Source organism: Rhinolophus hipposideros, assembly GCF_964194185.1.
Source record: "Rhinolophus hipposideros genome assembly, chromosome: 3".
Classification (NCBI taxonomy): Eukaryota; Metazoa; Chordata; class Mammalia; order Chiroptera; family Rhinolophidae; genus Rhinolophus; species Rhinolophus hipposideros.
Genome location: NC_138049.1, coordinates 10,757,287 through 10,781,349, shown reverse-complemented (window position 1 = coordinate 10,781,349; position 24,063 = coordinate 10,757,287). Strand labels below are relative to the sequence as shown.

At 38.1% G+C, this 24,063-nt stretch overlaps 1 protein-coding gene across 1 annotated transcript in view; it reads right to left on the bottom strand.

The window, feature by feature from the left end:
* Positions 1-18,763, bottom strand: part of NOX3 (NADPH oxidase 3) — a gene marked incomplete at its 3' end in the record, with an annotated part of 56,696 nt that extends 37,933 nt beyond the window's left edge. The window contains exons 1-7 of the mRNA XM_081033972.1: positions 18,701-18,763; positions 17,967-18,062; positions 17,749-17,859; positions 16,692-16,776; positions 7,684-7,829; positions 4,986-5,167; positions 912-1,041 (exon numbers count right to left, since the gene is read on the bottom strand). Coding sequence (XP_080890098.1) covers positions 912-1,041; positions 4,986-5,167; positions 7,684-7,829; positions 16,692-16,776; positions 17,749-17,859; positions 17,967-18,062; positions 18,701-18,748 — 798 coding nt within the window. The 5' untranslated portion in view covers positions 18,749-18,763. The remainder of the gene's footprint in view (positions 1-911; positions 1,042-4,985; positions 5,168-7,683; positions 7,830-16,691; positions 16,777-17,748; positions 17,860-17,966; positions 18,063-18,700) is intronic.
* Between the last annotated feature and the right edge of the window lie 5,300 nt (positions 18,764-24,063).

The window sequence follows — 24,063 nt, the reverse complement described above, 5'->3', positions numbered from 1 at the left end:
TTCCCATCAGTTTTCACCCTTAAAAATCCAGTGCTTAATTTATTTGAGGATTTCAGAAACAGTTGACCATTTTATTGTTCATAAGTTGATGACTGAATTCCCTAAATCCCCACCATTTATATCCTATTATCCCATTTTTTATGACACATTTTTTTGACACTTGTTTTCTTCTAGTTTTAATCTGTTGGCTTCATTTTTTTTTCATGCCTCACCCAGCTGTTCCACGGTTTGTATTCTTCTAAGATACCTGAGGAGACCAAATAGGATTATTATTTCTGTTTATGTTTGCCACCAACAGCAATGATTACAGCATACCCAGGAAAGATTTCTTTTGAGATCTTATCATCTACTCTAATTATCATCTACTCTTTTGGCTACCTTAGTCATTATTTCAGTTATGGGAGCTTAATTAAAACAGGAAGTAAATGCATTTAACACCCCATTTTTTCCCCATTCCAAAAGCTATAGAAAGAAAGAAGGCAAGCGTAGAAGGAGGGTATGATTCTCATTTGGCTGTTGCTTAACATTTGTTTGAGAAGTGATGCTATTAGTTCTCAGAATGGAGAAGGGAGAGGGGAGCTGAGCTTGCTGAGAGCAGCGGGTGGCACGCCACATGGTTTTCTAATTCCTCCAGAGACATTACTGTGCTTGCGGTGCTATGAATCCTCACAATATCAGACATCCATATTTAAATGGAAGTAGAAGAACACATTTCAAAATGGACAGAGTGCTTTTGGCAGTAAAACCCCTTTTAAAATTACCCATAACTCGATTTCTCCATTAACACACTTAATAAAGAAGTGGCTTTGTCTCGTGGTGACGTGAGCTGTTCTTTTCTCAAGCATATAAAAGCTCTAGTTATTTTAACTATGGAGACAGCTATTTTAAAAAGCTCCTGGGTTCATTCTTACCGAAGGCTCCTTGCCAGAAAATTGAGGCACTGGGCACTGGGCAGCTGCCTGCCATTCGGCATAGTGATCTCTACAGAAGGTGACGTTGTGTAGCAAGAGGCTCTCGGGAGTTTGGCCTCGCACGATCCGACTTGCCATTAAAAAAAAACAAAATGCAAAAATTTAAAATTGATTTTGTGCAGCCTGGTGATAACACAGATATATATTCTACGGTGGGCTCTGGCAGAATACTTGCACTGTCTCGCAACGGGCTGTCATTCATTTCCCTCAGCACCTTTAAAAATACGAATTTAAGAAGCTTGGAGTAACTTTGAAGATCCCAGAAAAGAAGTGCCCCTCTGTGGTATCTGTGTTAAATTGAAAGTGTCTATATTAGAGAATTCATAATGAAGGGAAATTGTTTGAACACATCCTTTTGTAGATTGTTGAATTTAATTAGGTTACATCTTGTCCTGATTGCTGATTCGGGCTAATTGGCTAACTTTGTACTATTTGGGTCTTTTGCAGATTTATTTAACTTTTACCTTCCTTGGTTTGTTTCTGAGCACCTAGAAATTTTCAAGAGAAGATGTCAGAAGCAGTGCCCTGAATAATGAATTTTTTTTTTACCCCAGGGACAACTAGCAGACCTAGTTTTGACAGGGTCAGAATAGGTCAGTCAGAAGTGTGTCTTCAGGACCATATTGATGAATTTGAGAGTGAAAAAGAAAGCTGGCCTTTGTGAACGGACCACTGGAACAAGAGTCCAGTAATCCTGCTGTGTTATATTTGCCACCAAATGTGGTAAGGACTGACTTTGACTGGTTGCTTGGGTATAATTTCCTCTGTTTACCCATTGGTGCCCAGGTGGCGAAACATAAGAAGATATTGAGGACATGTAATCTGGGAGTTGCTCAGTTCCTCGGTCTTTCTGAATAAAATACATTGATTTATTTTTGAGAAACATGATGCTCACAGACTGAGGCACTTCAGCATAAAAAGGCTCTTGTCCTGGGGAGTCTGTGGGGTAACATGTCCCCTTGTAAAGCACAGGGCCTGGGAGAAGGGAGTGGCAATGTCCTGGGAAACGTCCAGAGAACTGGCATCTTGGCCTTTGTCCCACTCTGTTTTGTGGAAGTCATCTAAACTTGATAACGTCCCTTGGAGTTAGATGAGCAAAGCTATCTCTGAATCTTCCCTGAGCAAATGATGTCCAGACACAGGAAGGGTGGATGATAAATGAAAGCCAGAGGAGAAGAATCTGTAAATTTTTAACAGATTCGTTTTAACACTTTCGTTCTCAGGCTCATTCCCTATATTATCTAAAGAAGCCTCAGAACATTCCGATGCAGTATCTTTTTAAAAATTTTAAGTTTTTTATGTCTTCATCTATGCCATCCCATGATAGGAAGATTAGTGGGCTTTAACACATTCCAATAATCCTACTTTACTTGGCATTTCGTACAGAATTTGCAAATTACTTCTGCTGTAAACAGTAGCTGTAGAATACTTCAAGCTGAGAAGATTAAATGAGGTCCTTATCCCAAAATAAGCCTTTCAACTAAGTTAAAATGACTAAAAAATTTTATCTTATGAAATGTTATTTGGATATTAAAAATATCTCCAACGAAGCACTGCCCACTGAAATCCTCTTGTGCTTCTACAATGATCCAGGGTGTGAAGGTGGGGGAGGTGGGATGCGGGGGGGGGGGGCGGTACGTGCCGCCTAATTTTTGTGAAGAGACTTCTAGGCATGCATGGGTTGTGAGAGCTTCTTAAACGTTCTATAGGGGTTAACACCCGGCATCAGGAGAAGACTCTGCAGGGAGAGGAGGGGCTGACAGTCTTCGGGATGGAACACTTTGGGACCATACACCATCACCCCCAAGATACAAAATGTCAGGGTGAGGGATCCATCACACATTCAGAGGAGCTAGCTGCAGATATTTTAAAGCTAAAAGAGATTAGAAAACCTTGGCCAAGCAGCAGAAGCCATGTGAACACTGACTGAGGAGGATTAGCAGAGGGAGAGGCAGTTGTGTAGCGTACAATATGCCCCCAGGGGCCATTCTTCCTTTCCACAGGTTTGTGTGTCAGACAAGCTTATGCATGGGAAGGAGGTCTTAATCAGGCATAAGCAGCAGCAGCCAATGGACGATCCCATTCTAGGAGTAGGGCGCCGAGATGAAAGGAATATCTAGTGTGTGGGGAGGTGAGAGGAGGCAGTTGACTTGCTGAGGTGCAGATCCAGAAGAGCTACCATCTGGCTCCACACAGGTCCCACAGTCACTGTGTCGTGCAGTCTCTGTTGCCATGTGTTTGCTCTTCCGGGTCTGGGCAGAAATGGAGCCCACCTCTGGTAATGAAGACCCATACTTCATTACCAACAGACAACAAGGTTTGGTTGTCTGAAGACTGGCGCCCTAGGTCTGTCATTTATTCGTCCTGGGAACTTAAGCGAATCAATGAACCTTCTGAATATTTGTTTCCTCCAATGAAATGGGGATGATATCCTGACTGTTGGATAGGAGTATTGTCAAGGTCAAATAGGTCATGCATATGAGTGTTCTTTGACATTGTAAAAGGAAAAAGAGAGGCACCAATTTATGAAATAATTAACATGGGACAAGCTAGTTTATAGAGATCAATCAGTTAATTAGTCCAGAACTATTTTGATAATACAAAGGGTGCCAAAAAAATGTATACACATTTTAAGAAAGGAAAAAAAACTGTATTAAAATTGTAATACAATGAACGATGCTAGCTTTCATTTGATTAACGCCATCTTTTGAGTGAACATCATACTACATATTGCTACCCTAATTCAATTCAACTTCAAAAAGTAATGTATAGATAACATCTCTTAAAATGTGTACATTTTTATGGCACCCTCTGTATTTAAAGACTTGAAAACAGCGTATTGGAGACTGTTATACTTCAGGTGCTACTCCTGCTTCCTGATGAAGAAGATTAACAGTGTCAGGTAGGTGCTGAGTGCCAGAGCAGCACTTTATGGGATGTTTGAGCAAAAAGGAATCTTAAAAGTCAAACAGGGAGACTTGAGGGCCAGAGAATTTACCGTATTTTGCTGTGTATAATGGGCACTAACATTTGTGGCCCAAACTTTCAGGGGGAAAAAATCTTTCATTTAAATTTTTTAATTCAAATTTTTATTTGTTTTCATTTAGGTACTTGTTTTTTGTATTATAAAGGAATTTGAGCATTCATTTTTTTTAAACGTATTATGGTACAAGAAATTTCATATAACCAATAATTACAAAACAGATACAAGGTACAAGAAATTTTATGTACCGGTAACAAATTTATGATATTATGCATCACAGAAGGCAAAGAACTCTTTGTTGTTGCAAGTTCGTCGTAAGGTCAACAAAACCGATTATCGTATTCCAGGATATTATTTTGCATACGGATATCATTATTGATTTCTAGAGTTACACTTTTAACTCATAAGCACAAAGACAAGAATTAAAAACATTTATATAGATACGGAATTAATACTACCCATGTGTAATTCTCATCCTTATTTTTCCCTCACAAATTTGGGCATAAAAGTGCTCATTATACACGGCAAAATATGTTAAAAGGCTTGCACACAGTCACTGATGACCGGTGACAGAGCCCTGGTCAGACAGGCCATCTCACACACTGTCTTCTGCCCCACACTCAGTTTCCTAGTGGATGATTTTGGTCAAGCAGAAGTGACATCTGGGTGTCAAAAATACATATCCTGATTAATCCCACGTACATTTTATTGCGCAAATAGGTTCTAAACGAAACATGGATCTCTGGTCAACCAGCCTTTGTTATAATTCCTGCATGTTATAAATATGTCAAGACGCCCCAAGAGAGTTAGCTAGGAAAAATAAATATAATACTTCACCACCTAAGTCACTTATTTTCAGTATTACTAAAAAAGCTACACTGTGAATTTGCCACCGTGAATGTGCTTTTTCGTGTGATTTACGTGATTTTTAGTCCCTGCATGCCATGTTCCTCCATCCAAAGGACATTCTGAGGTTATTCTGAGGTTCGCAGAGATAAAAATCATACACACTGAGTACAGTAGGGACTTACCCTGCCCCGTGGATGGACAGACTGATAAAGAAGATGATGAACATGTGGTGTGTGTACCAGAACAACTCGTAGGAGATCTGTCGAATGAACTCGGTGGAAGAGGTCATGATTAAGACTAAAGCCAGAGAGATCAACAGGCCAGTAATGCCTGCGATTGTCGATAGTAACTCAGTGCTTGTGTTCTGAAAGAAAGAAATGCCAGGACATTAATATCTTCGTTCTAATTTTCCATTTGGGGACCAATACTTGGGGAGTCCAAGCAAGGAGCAATTCAAAATGTGCTAATCAGACACATATTAGCTTCAAAATGGTCCCCATACAACTCAAAAAGGGAGCTTCCTTGCCCTTTTCTCTCTCCCATCTGATGGCAGACACGTGCTTTGTGATAATTTCATCACATGCATTTCAATAATTCCATGTTTCACCTGTATAAATCAATTTTCATGTCCAAGTTACTATTAATATGTGGAATCGAAATTAGGACAATATGGGAAGATACATTTAAAAATAAAATACGGCAACATATATATATATATATATATCTGAGTTTCAACTTTTTTAATTTTTAAAATAAAAATGTGGATCACCATGCTTAAGTGCATTTTAATATTAATAAACACTTTTTTTGGAGAGGTTTCTTAGAGCAGCTGCAGAGTCTCTTCCTCTGGTAATTATTCCTTGCTTTTGCTTTTTAATTGGAAGGACCATGACTTGCATTTCTTTCATGCCACCTCAGGAGGCTTGGCATAAGACTTTGTAAATCCTAGGTGATCAATAAAGATACAGCTATTCTTATCTGATAGACACACTGCGAAAAGGCCAGAATTCTGACCTGGGGATTCAGGAAATGGTTAAATAGCCTGTTACGTAGAATATGAATCACAAAGCATTTTGTTTTTATTGTGAGTTTCCCATATCTTATCAAATCATCAGTGTTCATACATTGTGTTATGAGCCTTGAGATACCATGAGCTCAATAAACTCACTGTATCTTTTGTCAGTAAAACGTCATTAATTTGGGTTGCTTTGAGATCGAGAGGTAAAATTTGGACAGGGACTTCTCCGGTGTTTACTTTTGATTCATAGAGCAAACAGTGGAAATAAAATTGAAAAGGGTATGTCTAAAACATTTGAAATATTTTTTTTCAAGTGTACTCACACATTGTAGAAATCCACTTACATCATATGATGTGCTAATTTCAAATCATCGCTCTTTGCTTATTAAAGCAAATCCCCCACTTCCCTTTTCTTGCACCATACTTACAGACTGGTTTGAGTTGCAATGTACCCTCTAAAATAATCTCACTGCATCTATTTAGCAATATTCTATAAAGTACTGATACTCACCTTTCTCCATATATCCCAAATTAGAGGGTTTCCTGGACTTAATCAGTACTTACATAGGATATTTCTTCTAAAATTTTGAAACAACTATACTAGAAGTAGTTTAATCATCTTAAATTACTACATGAGTATTTATAGTAAATGCTATTTATTATATAGTCTCTTCAAAATTTATTTTGAAGTTTATTCCTGGGTGTGTGTAGCAATGAACTTTGCAGAGCCTTAGTGGGGAAAACAGTTAACCCCAGTAGGTGCCCGGACAAATGCTGCAGCTCAGAGGAGTACACCAAAGGCATTCCCATAGGCTCAGATCATCTGCAGTTTTGATTTATAATTGTGAATTTTGTGCTTTTAGTTATCATCAGGTGAGAAAATGTAGCTCTACTTGATCAATGGCCTGATATTGGAAACCATCTTAGGATAATTAGGGGACATGACATGGAAAAATTTCCCCCAAGAGAGACTTTGGATTTTGCTTCTTCAAATAAGGGTACATGGACAAAATGGTCACTTGAAGAGATGCCCCAGATGGTAATGGAGAGATTTCCATTTCTGCAGTGTATTGTCTTAGAGTTTTTCTTGGGCAATATAGATTTTTTTTTAAAACCTGCTTCATTTTCTAGATGCATATTCCAATATGGCCGTACATGGCCAAAAGGTTTACTAAGAATAAAGAGGTAGGGGGTAGATTAAGTGACAGGAATGTCTTAATCTCAGCAGGTGGATTTCTGTGGCTACATGTTTGGTTTTCCTTTTGTTTCCCACATGTGCTGCTACTCTGTGCACACAGGTAATTAGCATTAACAATGTCACTAGCCATACAGGTCTCATTATGAAATTAGCTACTTTGCCTAGCACCTGATTTGGCAAACCGGCTAGTCATATGTGTGCCAAAATATGACAGGGGAGAAGATACCCAGAAGGCAATTTGCAAATTGAAATTGAAGACATCTAATTGATGATCTCTGGATTTAGATGGCACTTCATATTCTTTATGATTCTAACATCAGCGAAAAAATATCTAATCACGAGGTGCTTTTCAATTTTAAAATATTAGGGATATAACAGGTTACTGCATTTCCTGTTAAGGTGTATTTATTATTTTTTTTGCTATAAACTAATTAAGTGGCATCAGTTTTTCTCCTTGCTCACAACCTCTTAGAAATATTTATGGCAGAAAAAATAACTTTTTTTTTTTTTAAAGAGGGTGAAATTGATGTTAACATTTGGCAGGAACGTCTTTTCTCGAGCTCTTTCATTAAAAGCTTTTGAAATAGTGTTCCTGATTTTGAAGGGATTGGAAAAGGAAGGATTTTTCAGATGAGAAACTAGATAGCATGCAAGGAGAACTCACTATGTGGGAGGTCCGGATGGGGTTGATGTAGCTCTCATTTGGGGTGTCGCCAAGTTTGGAAAGTGCAGCCAGAAGTCCCTCCGCTTCTGCTGACTGGCTCAGGTGGTAGCGTTCCAGGTTGCACAAATGAGCCGCAGTGTGGATGGCTGTGGACGAGGAGACCATACAGAGCTTGCGCCAAATGGATTTCTTCCTTTGTATTACAGTAACTCAAAAACAATGCCTATATGGTCAGGTTTCTCTGTTAGTGGTTTTTGTAATCAACAAGGAAGAGTGAATTATGTGTACATCTTTCTCAGTGTCTTAAAGTGAGTAGATTGAATACTTCCGAAGATACTGTGTTATTTTCCACATTCATATTCATTATATTAAGAAATCAAGTAAATCTCAATTCACCATAATTTAATTATAAAAATCTGAGCATTCTGAAAGTAGAATAGGTATTATGTTTTATATATATATATATACATATATATAACATATATATATATATATGTATATATATATATATATGAAACTTCTTTCCCAAGAAATCGGAAAGCATTATTCTATAATACTGTATCTTACACACACTGATATATATGTATATAATATATATGATAGATACCAGGGGAAGATATTATTTTTATTCCCTTTCAAACATTATTTTTTTTATTCCTACTTTATGTGTTTTAGCATACACACACAGACACACACACACACACACACACACACACACAGAGGGTGCCAAAAAATGTATACACATTTTAAGAAAGGAAAAAAAAAACTATTGAAATTGTAATACTCAATATATACTGATAACAAAAGATGAATACAAGTCATGTTTGACTTCTGCAATGACAAGAGGTGCTCAGTAGTGGTTACCATCAGTGTCCAGACACTTCTGATGACGGCGAACTACTGCTTGAGCAACGTTGACCAAAGTGACATCTTTCTTAAAATGTGTATACATTTTTTTAGGACTTTCAGTATATATATCCCTCTACACATACACATATGCACATATATTGCATGTGGTATTCTTAGTGGATTGAAATAAGCCAGTATTTATGGAACTAAACCTGTCTGTATATACTTAAGAAAACTTAGCTTTCTGCTTCTGGGAATTGGTGATGTCTAAATTCTAAATGAAGACAACAAGCTCAGGAATACAGCATTATCTAGCCTAAGGAATTGGTGCCCAGTGCTACTCTTTCCTGTCTTGTGAAATCTGTGGGAAAGCCAACAGTTACAACAAACAGACAAGGACATCCTGATGTTTTTGTTGCAAATGGAACACTAGTAGCTGGGTGGCCAGTTGACGCCTGCCATTGGAATCAGATTCAAGTGTGAAATGAGAATTCATTACCAGGTATAGATAATTTCCCAGTTGATATCCTTTTTTTTTTTTTTCTTTTTTCTGTACTCACAGTAGCAGAGGCCACTACTGTATACAATCTCTCCAAGTTCTGGGAAAATTCTGGAATCCTCCATGGCTGCACATTGTGGGTTAAGGTGGGGAAGTGAGGGAAAAAGAAACAACAGAAACTTCTGAAAATATTGGTGTGATTTTGGTGCCTCTGGTGCTAGTACCATATTTATTTAGAAATGCCATCTTCTATTTAGCCTCTGTCACCTGAGTTTCTTCTGTCAGTGCCATTCCCTTCTCTGCCTTGCAAAGTTCTACTCATGCTTTAAGACACAACTCAAAAGTTGCTTTCTTGCAAGCTTTCGTCAGTTCCACAGGCACAAATCATACCTTGATTATAACATTTCCCAGACGTTATTGTTATGAGTATGTATTTATACCCATGTTTCCCAAAGGACTTTGAGTCCACTGGACTGGTTCACCTTGAAACCTTAGCACCTGGCACACTGCTTAGTACCAATACGTACTTAATAGTGGCTTTCTCACTAACAATGAGACGATAGAAAGAAAGAGAGTCAGGAAGTTGGTCTGTACATGCAACACTGGTGGAACGGTGTTTTCTCTGCTCATATTTACATATATATTTGACCTTTTCTGACAGCCTTTAAGTAGAAATCAAGTCAAATATGGTTTTGGTTGAGGCCTGCCTATAACGGTAAAACACATGACAGTGTTTCTCAGTCTGTGATGCTGACTGTCCTCATGGGTTCCGTGAGGTTAACACCCAAGAGACTATTTTCCCCTTAAGTTTCATTTGTCAACATGCGCAGCCACATCTGTGCAGTGGCTACTTTCTTTAGTCTCAAGTGTCCACAAAGCTAGAAAAGCTTATCTAGGAACAGTCTCTTCCAATAAGCTACATATGAAATGGGAACTTTTGCTATGTTAAACACCAACATTCTCCAGGATTTCTAACCACTGTTTTCTGATTATTAACTTAATGTTTTGAAAAAACAGGTGATGTTTCTCATAGCTAACATAGATCGAATGTTTACTATCCCTCAAACACTGTTACAAATGCTTTAGACATATTGTCTCAGGGAATCTTCAGGTATTAGTCTTATTCCCCTTTACAGACCAGCATTCAAAAGGTGAAAGAGCTTGCAGTTCATTAATGGCAAAGGTGGGACAAACCCTGTTTGCCTGACTCCAGGGCCCCACCTTTTGACCTTTTAGGCATATTGCGTCTTTTCACTAATCAATAGTTGTTATACCTTACTTTTTACTGAAAATGAATTTCTCCTACAGGCTTGGCTAAAACACTTTGACTGGATCGCTCGGTGTCTAATCTAGAGTCAGATACTAGCTCCTATGACTTAGGACTGATGACTGCCTTTGGAGCCATCATTGTAGGTGAGTGTAAATGGTTTCACGTTCCATCACTTTGCCCTCTCTTCTCTGCTCCTAACCTTCTTCCATCCTCCGTCGGACTAAATAAAGCACACCAGACAGAGCGGAGCTGTTCCCATTTTACAGAAATAGATATTGAGCTTCAAACCAAATTAGGTGTTGTATTTACCATTACATAATCCCCATGTGACAGTCAGAAAGGGAAAACAGGATAAGTTCTGTGTCTTATATTCTGCATTCTATAACATTCTCCTACTGTGTAGTGACTTGTTGATCGCAATCTATTGTCTGTTAGATTGATTTCCACGTGAGAATTTGACACCGTTAAACTAAATTTAAGTACATTTATTGAATGAACCAAAATATTGCACTGTTTATTACCAGTTCTCTCATAACAGAGCTGAAGAAACTAATGAAGTAGTATAATAAAACCCAAGACACTTTTCAAGAGGTAGCTCCTGAGGGAATATGTTGAAAACTATCCTTTCCAGTTTTTTTCTTGTACTTTAAAATTCATGTCTTACATGTTTCTTTCCTCAAGCTGCCACCATCTTGGTTTTCCTTTTTACATAGGTAGAAGATAAAAAGTGGAATAACTTACTTATCTCAGGAATTCTCAGAGAGAAAACTGCTTGGACAAACTTTGTTTGTCTAAATGTTTTATTTCCTCTTAGATCCAATCTTAACTTTATTGTGATCTTGGCTTGGAACTAGAACTAGCCCACCTACCAAATTCAGGGCTATGGGACTTGATAGACACCAGGGGAGATACCGATTTTGTTCTTTTTCAGACATTATATTTTCTATTCTTCTCTTTATACATTTTAGTTACTTTAGTATGAATAGCCATGTTACCTATGTTTATAGTGACAGTGGTTTCATGTATGTGATAAAATAGTTATATGGCTTCATTTTTCTCTTAGTCATCAGAATCATAGCATGTTATTAGATTTGATATCATGTAGCAGAAAGAATACTGAACAGGATACCTCTCAGTTACTTGGCTTTTTTTCAGCCTCTGTTTTCTCATCTGTAGAATGGGTGAATTGGACTGAACTACACAATATCTAAGCTGCCTTCTAGCTGCCTGTCTCCTGGGTCTCTATCTGAAGTTAACTGGAAACATTTATCATCTAAAAGGGATCTGTAGTCCGATATGAAAGTAATGCAAATATGAAACTCAATGTTTTAATGTTTTCAAAATCAACACTAGATTAAGAGGCTTTTTAAGTTTTGTGGCAAATCCAGTGCCATCAGCTGCACAGGTCACCCTTCCTCGTGTCTCTGAGGACTTTCTGCTGAGCCCTTGGGAGAGCCCAAGATAAATATTTCCAAAACCCACGCAAACGCCAGGCTAAAAGATGCTATATTTGGGTTTTTCCACAATTTCATTTTCTCACCAAAGTACTTTTACAGTTAAAAGAGAGCAGCGATATTGGACACACTACAAATGCACACTTAATTGGTGTGTGAACTTCTGAGTTCAAATAAGGAGCTTTTATTGAAGAGGGAACAAAAAAATCATGAAGGCTACAATTAGAGCCAGTTGCCTTGAGAAAGTTCTTTTCCTTCTTTCTTTCCTTCTTTTTATTTTTCAGGAGATCAAAGGAAGCATAATTGAGGGAGAATCTTGGAAGGGTGGTCAGTTCCTGCTATCTTTTTGTCTGCCTGTCAGTGATAACAGTCATTGTGGAGTTAGTCACCTTCTAATGACATAGCCATTAGAAATAAGGACCCGGGGACAAATACTGGCAGCATTCCTGCAGCCAGAATCGGGCCCCAAACTTTCAAATTTGTGGTCTGATTTCTGCAGGAATACTCATTGACTGTGACACCCTGTGCATGCCACTCATTTGTAAATCACATTTAATCACGCTAGGCTGGGCTGGCGAGAGAGTCTCCTTGGAGCTCCCAGTGCCTCTAGCAGAAATGGATTAGTAGCAATTCTTTCGGGATCTGGCCCTGAGAATTGGGGCCTCTGGAGTTGTCCTCTACCTTGGGGCCTCCGAATCTTTTTTCTCAGTATCCTATTCTGAGCCCACTCCTCTTTACCTGTCCCTGTTATTTTTATTGAGGTTTGTAAACTAGTTTTAGCAACTTATCACTGAGCCCCAATGGGTCGTTGTACGCCCCTGGAACTCAGCAGATGCAGGCTGCAGACTTTGCTAGAGAGCTGCCTGGGTCACTGTTTACAGCGCCCTTTGAAGGAAGCTCAGGCTGCAGTACAGCTACTCCATTGGAAGGGTCTTCAAGGTCTATTGTGGCCCAGAGAGTCCAGAAAGATCTGCATTAATAAGAACGAAGAGGCCGTGGAACCACGATTTGTGTACCAGTGGGGTTCTGGGTGCCTGAACATGATTTATTGGTGGTGGAAGAATGCTCCAGCAGCTCTTATCATCGGCAGGCATGCAGGAAGGCAGGAAGCCAAAATAAGAAGCGTTCCTGTCACTGCGCTTTCGGTGATGCCCTTGATTATAGATACCACTGTTTGCCTCTTCCCTCCCCCTCCCCAGCCACTTCCACCAGGCTCTAATTACATCCTTTAATGATTTGACCAATTAAAGCCTGCAGTTCAACTTATGGGGGAACGGATGAGAAATTAGAGGCTGGCACGCACACTTCGATGTGGATGCAGTCTTCCAAGGTTACACACCTCTATTAAGCCAGTCAGCTATTTGAAAAGCAGCGTAATGGGCGATGCTAATAAAATAAGGATGGGGACATTTTCAGCTGCTCCCAGGCTAATACACCAGAAGGACAAAATGTGAAAAGCAAAGGTACATCTATGAAACCAGGGCTTAGCACTTTTTTTCCTCTCTAAAAGCGCAGTTGCCAGCCACATTTCTTAGTTAATGTGAAACGTAATAATTGCTTTGTCAGGGTTGGGGAGAAGCAGAGCATTTTCTCCCCACCCTCCTGCCTCTGCCAGGAATGGAAACAACCAGAGCGCTGCTGGTTGCCATGGTGGTCGGAGAACTGGAGCACTTTGCTCTCAAAAGCCATCTGCCTTTGCTAGGGGAGCCCCCGGAGATGTTTGGGAGCAGGCAAAGGGGTGGGTGTTTAAGTGGAAGGTGGCTGGCTGCCTGAGAGAACACTAGATTGTCCCTAGCGATTTGCCAGGGAAAGAGGGAGGGAAAGCATCCTGCTTTCTCTTGTTGCCGCTGAATGAGTTCACGCTCTTGAATGACTGGCATCCTTTTGAATCTCTTCACAGACCACATTCTATGTTTTTTTCCTCCCTAAACTGCTCCCAGTTCCCTGAATGACTCCTGTGCTGCCGTGTTGGGTACCTTTCCCCTGAATTCCTTCAGCCTCTTTGGCCTGCTGGGTGATGCCTGCTTAGCCTCAGGCTGACCTGATATGCTGAGGACCTACTGTGAGCCAGAGACCAGGGAAGCCAAGATGCATGCAGCGCAGTCTCAGCCCTTGGGGTGATCCGAGTCTGAGAAATTTCTCTATGTGGTAGGAGGTGCGACTGTGACCTGCAGGGGAGGCGGGCCAGCTGCCCAGACCTGGCAGGTCAGGGGAAATGGACCAGGCAAGAAGTCCTGGATGTGGCAACATCTGACCCAGGGAGGAAGGAGAGGAAGAGTATTTCAGACACAGAGAATAACAAGAACAAAAGCACAGACTCCTCAGGGACTGCCAGTAGCTGGGTACCGCCCAGGGGAAAAAGCAAGGGGCTGTGGGAGAGATGAGACTGGAGGAGCGCGCGGCACTAGGAGCAGAGCCTGCTGGCCACGCTGAACGTGGATTTGATTCTTTTTGCCACAGCAGCAAGTGGATGGCCTTGTAGTCTGACAACTAGTCCTGACAACTAGTGTGCACATCTCATAGAGATGGATGGATTGTATTAGTGTTCTTTTAATTCCACAGAAGGCAGGGCATAAGGCACTTATCTGAGATCACACAAGCAAGGCCTGCTGCAGGGGTTTAAAATAACCTGATTCAAGTCAATTGCTGCCCCTACATATTATACTCCGTTCTGAAAACAGTACTGCCCACACAGTTTCGGAAGGTTATAGCTCCTACCAGAATGTTATGTACACGGGAGACTTTTTTTACACATTGCTGATGCATGAGTACTACTGAAATGTGATTATATAGAGAGAAATATACATGCCCAAAGGTTTAAGGAGAAAACTATTTTATAACACATTTCCCCTGGTTCTTTGCTTTCTTTTCTGATGTGTTTTGATGCTGTGATTTTTTGTTGTTGTTGTCCCTTCTCTTTATAATATCTTTGTAACTTTTTCTGAGAGTTCAATTCTGCCTTAAAGCTATTGCATGGTGATAATAATCTTCCTGCCATTTTACTGTCCTCTCTTCGCTTTTAACATATGAACTTAGGATTCTTAAGATTGTTAATCAGCCTAGAGAGTCCTTGAATTCCTTCTCTGAAGAGCCTTCTAAGGAGCAATCTCAACTCCACTTGGACACCAGCCACTGCAGGGAACTCAGTACTCTCAGGGAGACCTGGTTCTAATTTTAGGTAATTTTGAAGGTCTGGACAAGACTTCCATTTCTGAGCTGAAATCTGCTTCCCCGAGTCTTCATTCATTCACGTAGTCACTCATTCATCAAAGTTATTGGCACCTATGTATAGTACTTGGAGCTATACTGTGGACGTTGGAACAAAAAAATGAATTAGCCTTGTTCTTTGCCCTCCATACCTTAGCTGTTTTTTTTGAGGACATAATGTCTTTTTATTTCTGAACAAACTACAAAGACCATTTGCAAGCATTTCCTGGGTTGGTTTAATCTGGAGTTGAGGACAATCTATGGGGAAATCTCCCCAAAGGTCTCACCACACAGCCAAAGTTGTGTTAATTGGCACTCGGGCACCGTCTGTCATGTCTTGTTACTTAATTAAATCCACATTTGTTTTGAGTGTTCTTTTTCTTTGCTGTTTTTCATGCATGAGAGGATAAATACAAATGAGGAAAACATTTTATACTTAAATTAGTTTGAGGGAAACAGTCCTGGACCATAACTCTTTGTTGTTCAGATAGCCTTTTATTTCAATGTATTTTTTGTCCTACAAAACCACAAGTTAGTTGGTTATTGCCCCTCTACTTGTCTTCTTCCCCAGAGTTTGATCTTGGCCTTGGATGTTAATTTCTAGTGCCTTTCTCTCGAATTCTCTTGTTTTCTAACTCAAGAAATAACAATAATACTTTATATGCCTGTAAAGCTTCATATCTTTTCAAGATCTTTTTATATCCACTAGCTCAAAACTATTCAGAATCTTGTTCACATGATGTTGCTTTTCTTTTTTCTTTTTACTGCTCATGATAACATTTGATAATCATTTTTCCTACGACTGTGAATGAGATTTTGAATATAGGTCAATTTTATTTCTGATGTGAATTATATTAAATAACAAAGTATTTATTTTTCAAGTAGGTATGTATCATTGTCAACAAGCTTAATTATTCACAGATGAAAACGAAGTTTCATAAACTTTTCCTTGACAAATTGAAGGCTTGGTAGAAAAAATTGCATGGGCATAAGTTAGAAATTTGAAAATCCATTTATTTGATGGTCTGACAACTAAATTTGTGAACTCATCCTAGAAAAAGTGCTACATCCCTCATTGTTGAATATCACTGTGGTCACCTTCGAAGCACTCCCCTTGGGAAGCTATGCACTGATGCCAGCACCTAGTCCACCCTTCAAAGCAATTTTGGAACTCTCTCTGGAATGACCATCAGAGCTGTCATAATATTACCCTTGATGTCCTGAATGTCATCAAAATGTCTTCCTTTCAATATTTCCTTTATCTTCTGGTAGAGAAAGAATTCATTGGGGGCCAGATAAGGTGAGTAGGGAGGGTGTTCCAATACAGTTATTTGTTTACTGACTAAAATGTCCCTCACAGACAGTGCTGTGTGAGCTGGTGCATTGTCGTGATGCAAGAGCCATGAATTGTTGGTGAAAAGTTCAGGTTGTCTAACTTTTTCATGCAGACTTTTCAGCACTTCCAAATAATGTACTTGGTTAAGTGTTTGTCCATTTGGTACAAATTCATAATGAATAATCCCTCTGATATCAAAAAAGTTTAGCAATATCGTAGCAACAAGTTTGCGAACTTAATTGTCAGACCTCGTATAAGGTTTATGTGGTTAGATGGAAGAAAAAGTTTTCTTTTACCTAAGGGTGAGCCTTTGGTGAAAGGAAATAGACAAAACTATAAAGGTAAACCTTAGGTATTTTAAAACACATTAGGCAATGAATTATAAGCACTTACTTGCATTAATGGCTATTCCATAGGCGACCAGTTTGTGGAATTTGAGGTTTTTGTCTAAGTGTCTTCTCCATGGTCCTCTGCAGCACTAGAGTAACAGAAATAAAAGTCTTGGCTAGGGAGAAATCATAGTGATGACAGTGTCATGAGAGTTAAGAGAGCTCTGCTTCTAAATTACTGAAGGTGGGGTTATGTGACACAAAAATTAGTGGCCATTAATTAGTCCAACAGGCAAAACCAAATGGTTATTACTGGCTTTTCTGAAACTTCAACTCAATAAAAATGATTGAGTTAGTAGTACCCTAGTTATAAGTCAAAACTCAGGAATGAACCTGCTAATATCCATGCTTATTTGGAAAAGGAAGATAATAACCATCATTGTCATCGATGTTTATAGTCTCTAAATTAATCCTTGGTACACAAAGCAAGGCACTATAGTCATCTATATCTAAATATTTATAAAATTATGAAGATGAGTGTATATAATTTTGTTTACTAAAGGTCATTGAAGGTCTCATTTTTCTGTGCAGTGTGTTTACTCTGTTTAGCAGGAGACACAGATAAGTACCTAACACTGTGAAATCAATATAATTAGGACATGTTCCTTTATGTCTGGTAGGGGTTAAAATCTACATCCTGAAATTTGTGTACTCTGATTGTGCTTTCTGGGGTTGAGAATTCAGAGCGATGTTTCTATAGTGGCATTTGGCTCAACTGCATATTTGTCTCCTTTCAATCAGAAATGGTAATAGTTCAGGCTCTTATAATACTACTTCCATCTTTGTGAGTCAGGTCAGTTTTATTAGCTCTACTTTTCAGATGCAGCAAATGTATCAGGGGAAGGTTGAGTGATCAGTCCAATGGCAAAAGTAAAAGTCAAGTCCGATGTACCGATTTCTGATTTTCAGTTTTAGCTATCGTGTTCTCTCTTACAAAGAAGCAAACCTTCATCTAAACACAATTATTGGGAATTTTATAGTAAAGTACATCTCTGTTTTCAATGGCACTTATATTAGTAAGTCATAACAACTGAAATTATTTCAAATAATTTAGTACTTACGATACTTGCTCCTCTTATAAATGAAATGAGGTTTCGACTGATTGGTAACAGAATTAGCATGCAGTTAAAATTCAGGCAGACTGCAGATGCTCTTGCCCAAGCCAGTGTTGACTATTCATATATAAAGACATGAGAAGGAGATACAGTGAAAACAAGAAAGCTGGGCCAATAGAATGCATTTTGTTTTCTGAAATGATATAGTCACCAACTCTACTTACACCCAGAATCACTCGTGTATAAAAGAAAGACTCTTCCTCTCCATACCAACGGAACGTGTCAATAAACAGATAAAAATTAACTCCCAACCATGAGAGCTAGAGTAGAATGAAAAGAGAACCAGTCAATAGTGTCTTCAACTTTTTCTTCTTTTCAAAATCACTTGGGGTCCTCCTTGGGGTCCAGTTCAAGTGAAATGAGCTTCTCAATATTAATCAGAGTTACTTCATGTCATTATTTTATTGACTAGTTCTTAACAGTATGTATATTGGTAAGAAATTTTTACCTCTTTGAAAAAGATTTTTAACACAACTGGGTATTCTTTAAGGAACTTGAAGAAAAGTACAAAACCTTCTTAATCAACATTGCTATAATGTGTTAAGTCTACGGTGCCAAGAAGGAAGAAATCTTTAAAAAACAACTCAGAAGTACTCTAGAAAAATTTCAATCTCATAGTCTAATTCAAAGACTTCATTTGATTTAGAGAAACATTCATACATTATGCAAAATCAAACTACTTGACTTTAAAAATAATTAAAAATGAACTCAATTGGAAAACAACTTTACATAATTCTGTAAGGATAAATTAAATACAGCTACTGAATGTTTTCTAACAAGTTATAGTTTTTTAACCAGAGTAATACTTGAAGCTATTTAGCATTCCTATCCAAGTTATCCTAAAAATCAGAGACTATTCAATATGGATTTAAAGTTGAATAGAAGAAACAAAACTTACTGCTAATATGACAGAGACACTCTCATTCAACATCCAACACCCCATCATGACAGTTTTCCTCTCTTGCTGTTGGCAAATTCTTTCTTTCATTCACCTGTATAGTATCCTTAGCAAGGGCTCCTCTGCTAAATTATTTTGTCTTAGGAAGCACCTACTGGGAGCAGCTCTCGAGGAATTTCTAATTAAGGACGTCTTGCCAAAGGCACATCACCAAACTGACATGCCTCATGACCTGGGTGAATACAAGGCAGGTCTCTGTCTAATGATTCCTTTCTTCAAAGATCTCATAAGAAAAGAAAGCTCGTTTTATTAAGTTATCCTCATGTACTTTATACCTCATTCATTTTCTACATGATTGCAGTCAAGATGATAATAAGTCTTTATATAAATTTGAGAAATAACCTAACTGCTGAATGTTGGATATAGCAAAATGCTTCACAAGAGCCTTCCCTATTTTATTTTTCTTCTTTACTCTCCCCCCCACCCCTTTTAAAGCTCTTTTAAAAGATATAGAATGGTGAGTAAATAAATATGAATTAAACAATCTTTCAGAAGATGGTGAAGAAAAAGATCTTTAAAAACATCACATATGTGAGAACTCTCAAATCTAAAAGTGCAACTATAAAAGAATAAAGTGATTATTGTTGAGGGATATATGAAATAAGTCCCATTTTTTCCTAACCCCACTTGGTGCACCCATGATGTAAACAAGAATATTCTTTTGTACTTAGTGATCCCAGGAGTGGCCGTCCGTGAACTTGGCCATTCTCTGATTTTATGAAACATGACTGTTAAATACCACTCTGGTGGGTATGACCACTCTGGTAGGTAAAGCTGTCCCAGTCGAAGCAGTTTTCTGGCTAGCCCTGGCCCAAACATTTTATTTAAAAATTTTTGACAATTAATTTGAGTCATCTGAATAATTGCCTAAGCTTTCTAGGTCTTCATGGTGAATGTATTTAGTTATCCTAAAAGAATGAACAGTTTTCAAAAACCTGGTAAGAATAATAATTGGTTATTTATTGACATAAATCATCATCATCATCGTCGTCATCATCATCATCATCATCATCATCATCCTAAATCTTCAATAAATAATCCAGGTACTATGTTAAGAACATTTTGAATATTGTCCAATTAAATCACACATTCAGTCTATGAGGTAGGTACGATAGGTCCCATTACACAAGTGTGGAAACAGGCCCAATGATGTAACTTGCAGTTGGATCAGTTGGGACTTGAATTCAGTTCCCTCTGACTTGAGCATCTTCATTTTAAACACTACCTCATACTGCATATTTTATGAAATATTAATATATGGATTTGTGCATCAAACATGCCTAATATACAGATATTAATTTCATTCTTATAACCTGGAAATATTTAAACAATAGGAACTCATTTAATTTATTCATTACAAATAAATATGTTGTTATCTGTGATTAATTATGCTATCTCTTTCTACATGATACCAATATAAAAACGAATAACATCGTCTTACTGTATGAACCATGTTTTTTGTTTTTTATATAAAAATGTCATTAACATCTTGGGGCATTGCTGATCAAGGAGGGACAGCTAATTCTTAGTGAAAGCAAACCACTTTCATGAGAACACATCTTTGATGTGTTACCAAACCAATCCAGAGCCCATACCCCCCAATTACCTCCTTTATCAAGCTTTCACACACCAATTTAATATTCTCTCTATCCTATGTCACCCCAAGGCCAGGTAGAGGATAAGTAGGCAACACCCCTCCAGCCCAGAGCCTACTGAAATTCTTTAAACTATTCAATCTGAAGCTTGTTCAGGTTGCCATCCTGTCTTGCCCATTCTTTTCTGCAAGAACCACCATATCGGCTCTGGCCCACGCTTTTCCCTTTGTTCCTTTGGCCTCCTAACTGACCCTGGTGCTTCCCAGTGCGGCCCTGCATGGTGTGGTGTGTCCCCTCCTCTACGGAACTATAGGTAATAAACTCTTCTTTCAAGGCAGGTGTCTTCATGTCTACGATCTTAACATACTCAATTAGAACAAATTCCAGGTACATTTTTTAAAAACCTATATTTCTAACCATTTTGAACTATAGTATTACAGGTTAAGCATTTTGATGAATGGGTGAGCTTTCTACTCGTCACCAGCCCTGGCTCTGTTACCTCTTTTGAGCCTTAGTTTCCAGGTTTGTTTAATGGGGCTAATTGTAATAAAGCCTAGTAAAGCCAATCTCGTTCCTCCTTCACCACCAGTTCCCCTAGCACACACCCACACATACACCCACACACTCATAAACACACTTATGCACACCCACACATGAGAGGATGCCTGTTTGGGAGAAGTCTTAGATTTGCCAATAAAAATTTAACAAATTTTCTTTTCTTTAGAAAAGGACATTTAGAAAAAAAGAAATCTCCCTTTAGAAATATATATAAGTACAGGTATTTTGGAAGCATCAACCTGAGGTTAAAGTGCAGTCAGTGAAATATCTTCAGTTGCTTCTTTAACAGTGAGCAATATAAAGATGTAAAGCCTTCATATTCATTTTTTAAGCCAATAATCTTCCATGATGAAATGATTTGTTATTTCTGAAGTGTTTAGGATTTACATATCTTAGAGGCCTTATTCAGTTGGGTTATAAAAATTAATTCAGAGAGAATGCACCTAGAATTTTATCCTATCTTGTCTATTTTAGATTCAGTGAGTGTAAGGGAGAGTTGGAATTTGCTACCCTTCTGTACTCTTCACACAGTGTTACAAATGAAAGGCATATATTGCTGAATAATAATGTGTGGTCACATTGTTTTATTGTTGTTAATTGCTTAGAATATTTCTAGTGGTAAAAATACAATTTAAAGGCTTAGGCTCAAAAACATATTTTTGCATGCTCTATTCTTATTTCTTCAATATGTGTATTCCTCATTTTGAATAGGTAAAGACACATTGTGTTAAAGTATAGCTATTATTCATTTATAGTGTATAAAAATGGTTCATTGTTGTATTATGGATTTATAACTCATGACTTAACTTCATAGATTGTATTTTTGTAGAACTTGCATGGTGCTTAGTTTACTCATATAAAAACGTGAACTTCAAATTGTATTCACATTCATTCAGAGCTCAATATTTTTGTGCAATTGATAGACATACCTTTCCTTCCCAACTTTTTTTTAATTTTTACACTTAAGAATAATATGATGAGCCACTGGTTGGTTTACAATATTTCAATCAGACTTCATAAAACTCAAGATAGAATTAGGCCAGCTTCATAGGGCTGCCTCTGAAGAGAGAGGAAATTGTACAAAATCTACTCAAATGATATAAGTGCTCAGAATTTGATCTAGTCTCACCTAATTGTTTTAATTGCTCATAAGTAACACCCATGTCATTTCTCAGAATTTTCGCAGAACAAATGAAGTGAAATTTACATTGCTTTTTTCCAAGGCAGGTAGTCTTTCTAATCAAATGGGTATATTCATTGGCACTTCCAGCAAATCCACAAAAGATGATGTGAGCCTTTTTCCTTGTAAAGATCATTGATAGTAACTTTCTGTAATGAAAAAGTAGGAGGGAAACAGAACAAAGATGATTACAAAGACAGGTTAATTGCCTGTATATATGAATACAAACTACACTGCCTACACTACATTTCTGGATCCTATTTGCTCTATTACATTTTTAGTTATTTTTAGTTTCTTAGTTAAACACTTGACCCAATAAAGAAATGGTTTGATCCTCAAGGGCAAGATGGATCATGAAGTAGTGTTTGCTGCTGCATACTAAAAATCTAAGTTCTCTGTAGATATACCAGAGTTCATAGAGTATAAAAATAACAGTGCCAAATTTTCCTCTTCTAAGCATTAAACACGTTTTTGCCTTTTCCTAAAACATTTATAAACATCTAGGTATTAAATTGAGAAGAAATGACTAAAACAAAGAAAACCTACAAACACATAAAATCTCAAATTCTTACATGGTTATTTTGAGGAGCATTGGTTGGGATAATTAGATAAATCAGATGTTGGATGAATTCCGTTTTAAAAGGAAAATCAAGATAAAAGACAAAAGTCAAGAAAGTCCATACATTAAAATACATCTGATTTAAAAATAAAATTCAATTAAGTATATCCACCAATACTCTATCCTTTTGCTGAATTAAGTATATTGTAATTTTATTTCAAGAAGCATGGTGCTCTCTTAATATCATTTTAATCTGGCTTGTATCATAAACTTAGTTAACATGATCCAGTTCATGCTTCCCCCCCACCTATGGCATAATTCTTTCATTTATCCCACTTTCATATTTTCAAATGAACACTTACTGAGCCCACGGCATGCGTCACACGATGCCGGGCACAGTGGTGTTCGTGGTCTGGATTCCGTTATTTAGATGCTTAGAATGTAGTAAGAATGCAACAGGTTACAAATGCAACAACTAGAGAATCTTTCAGAGATGAGTGCGTCTTGGAGTGGCAGAGGTGGTACATCTGAAGGAGACTGATACACAAAGACATCTGGGTGACAGATTTAGTCTAGGGAGAATTCTTTCCAGAAGTGAAACAGGCTGGGTTTTGTGAAAAATGATATAGTGTGGAAAAGAGAAGGAGAAAATACGTTTGAGTATCTGTGTCTCTCGAAAAGTCATTTGAATAAGCTCTCCAAACATCAAACAGCACGCAAAAACACTCCCGATTCCAGTCTTCTGCCTGTGGCCACTTCTGGTCTGGTGTGGAAGCCCTCTGGGCTTCCTTCGCTTCCTGTCCTCCTGCCTTCATCTTCCTCGCTCACATGTTTGCAGCACATGTTTTTTTTTTACATTTAGCAAGTAATGTAAACCTCTTCTCCATGTCATTTGGAGGACGCTGACAGTGGAGATCATTGTCCTCAAGAGAGCAGAGCGACTAACTCATCATTTCTTTCCCCCAACTAAGTGGCACAATTCAAAGTCTCCTATTTTTGCTAGTTTTAAATTTTTTGGTTTAGGAATCTGGTGAAAGCCAGAATTACCGTGTTTTCTATACTGTGTTTCTCATACATTAGAACTTAGCAAATGTTAAATAACAAGCACACAAACCACATTCATTTCTTTGCTTCTTAACACACAAGACGGTTCTGTACAAATCCCTACACAGATACAGTTGCAGAATTTTCAAGCAGTCCGTGTTTTTCCTTAAGGTTTAAAAGTGAGAGGGAAATTTTCCTAACCATGCAGTGAATCATTTGACTTCTGAGTTCAGGAAAATTTAAGTTTAAGAAGGCTAGTCTAGAAATTCCTTCTTTGCATATCCAAGCTGTTCATCTCTCAAAAGTCAAAGTGGATGCCAGAATTCCATAGATTTCATTTTTCAAGATGAACATTCATATTTGAACA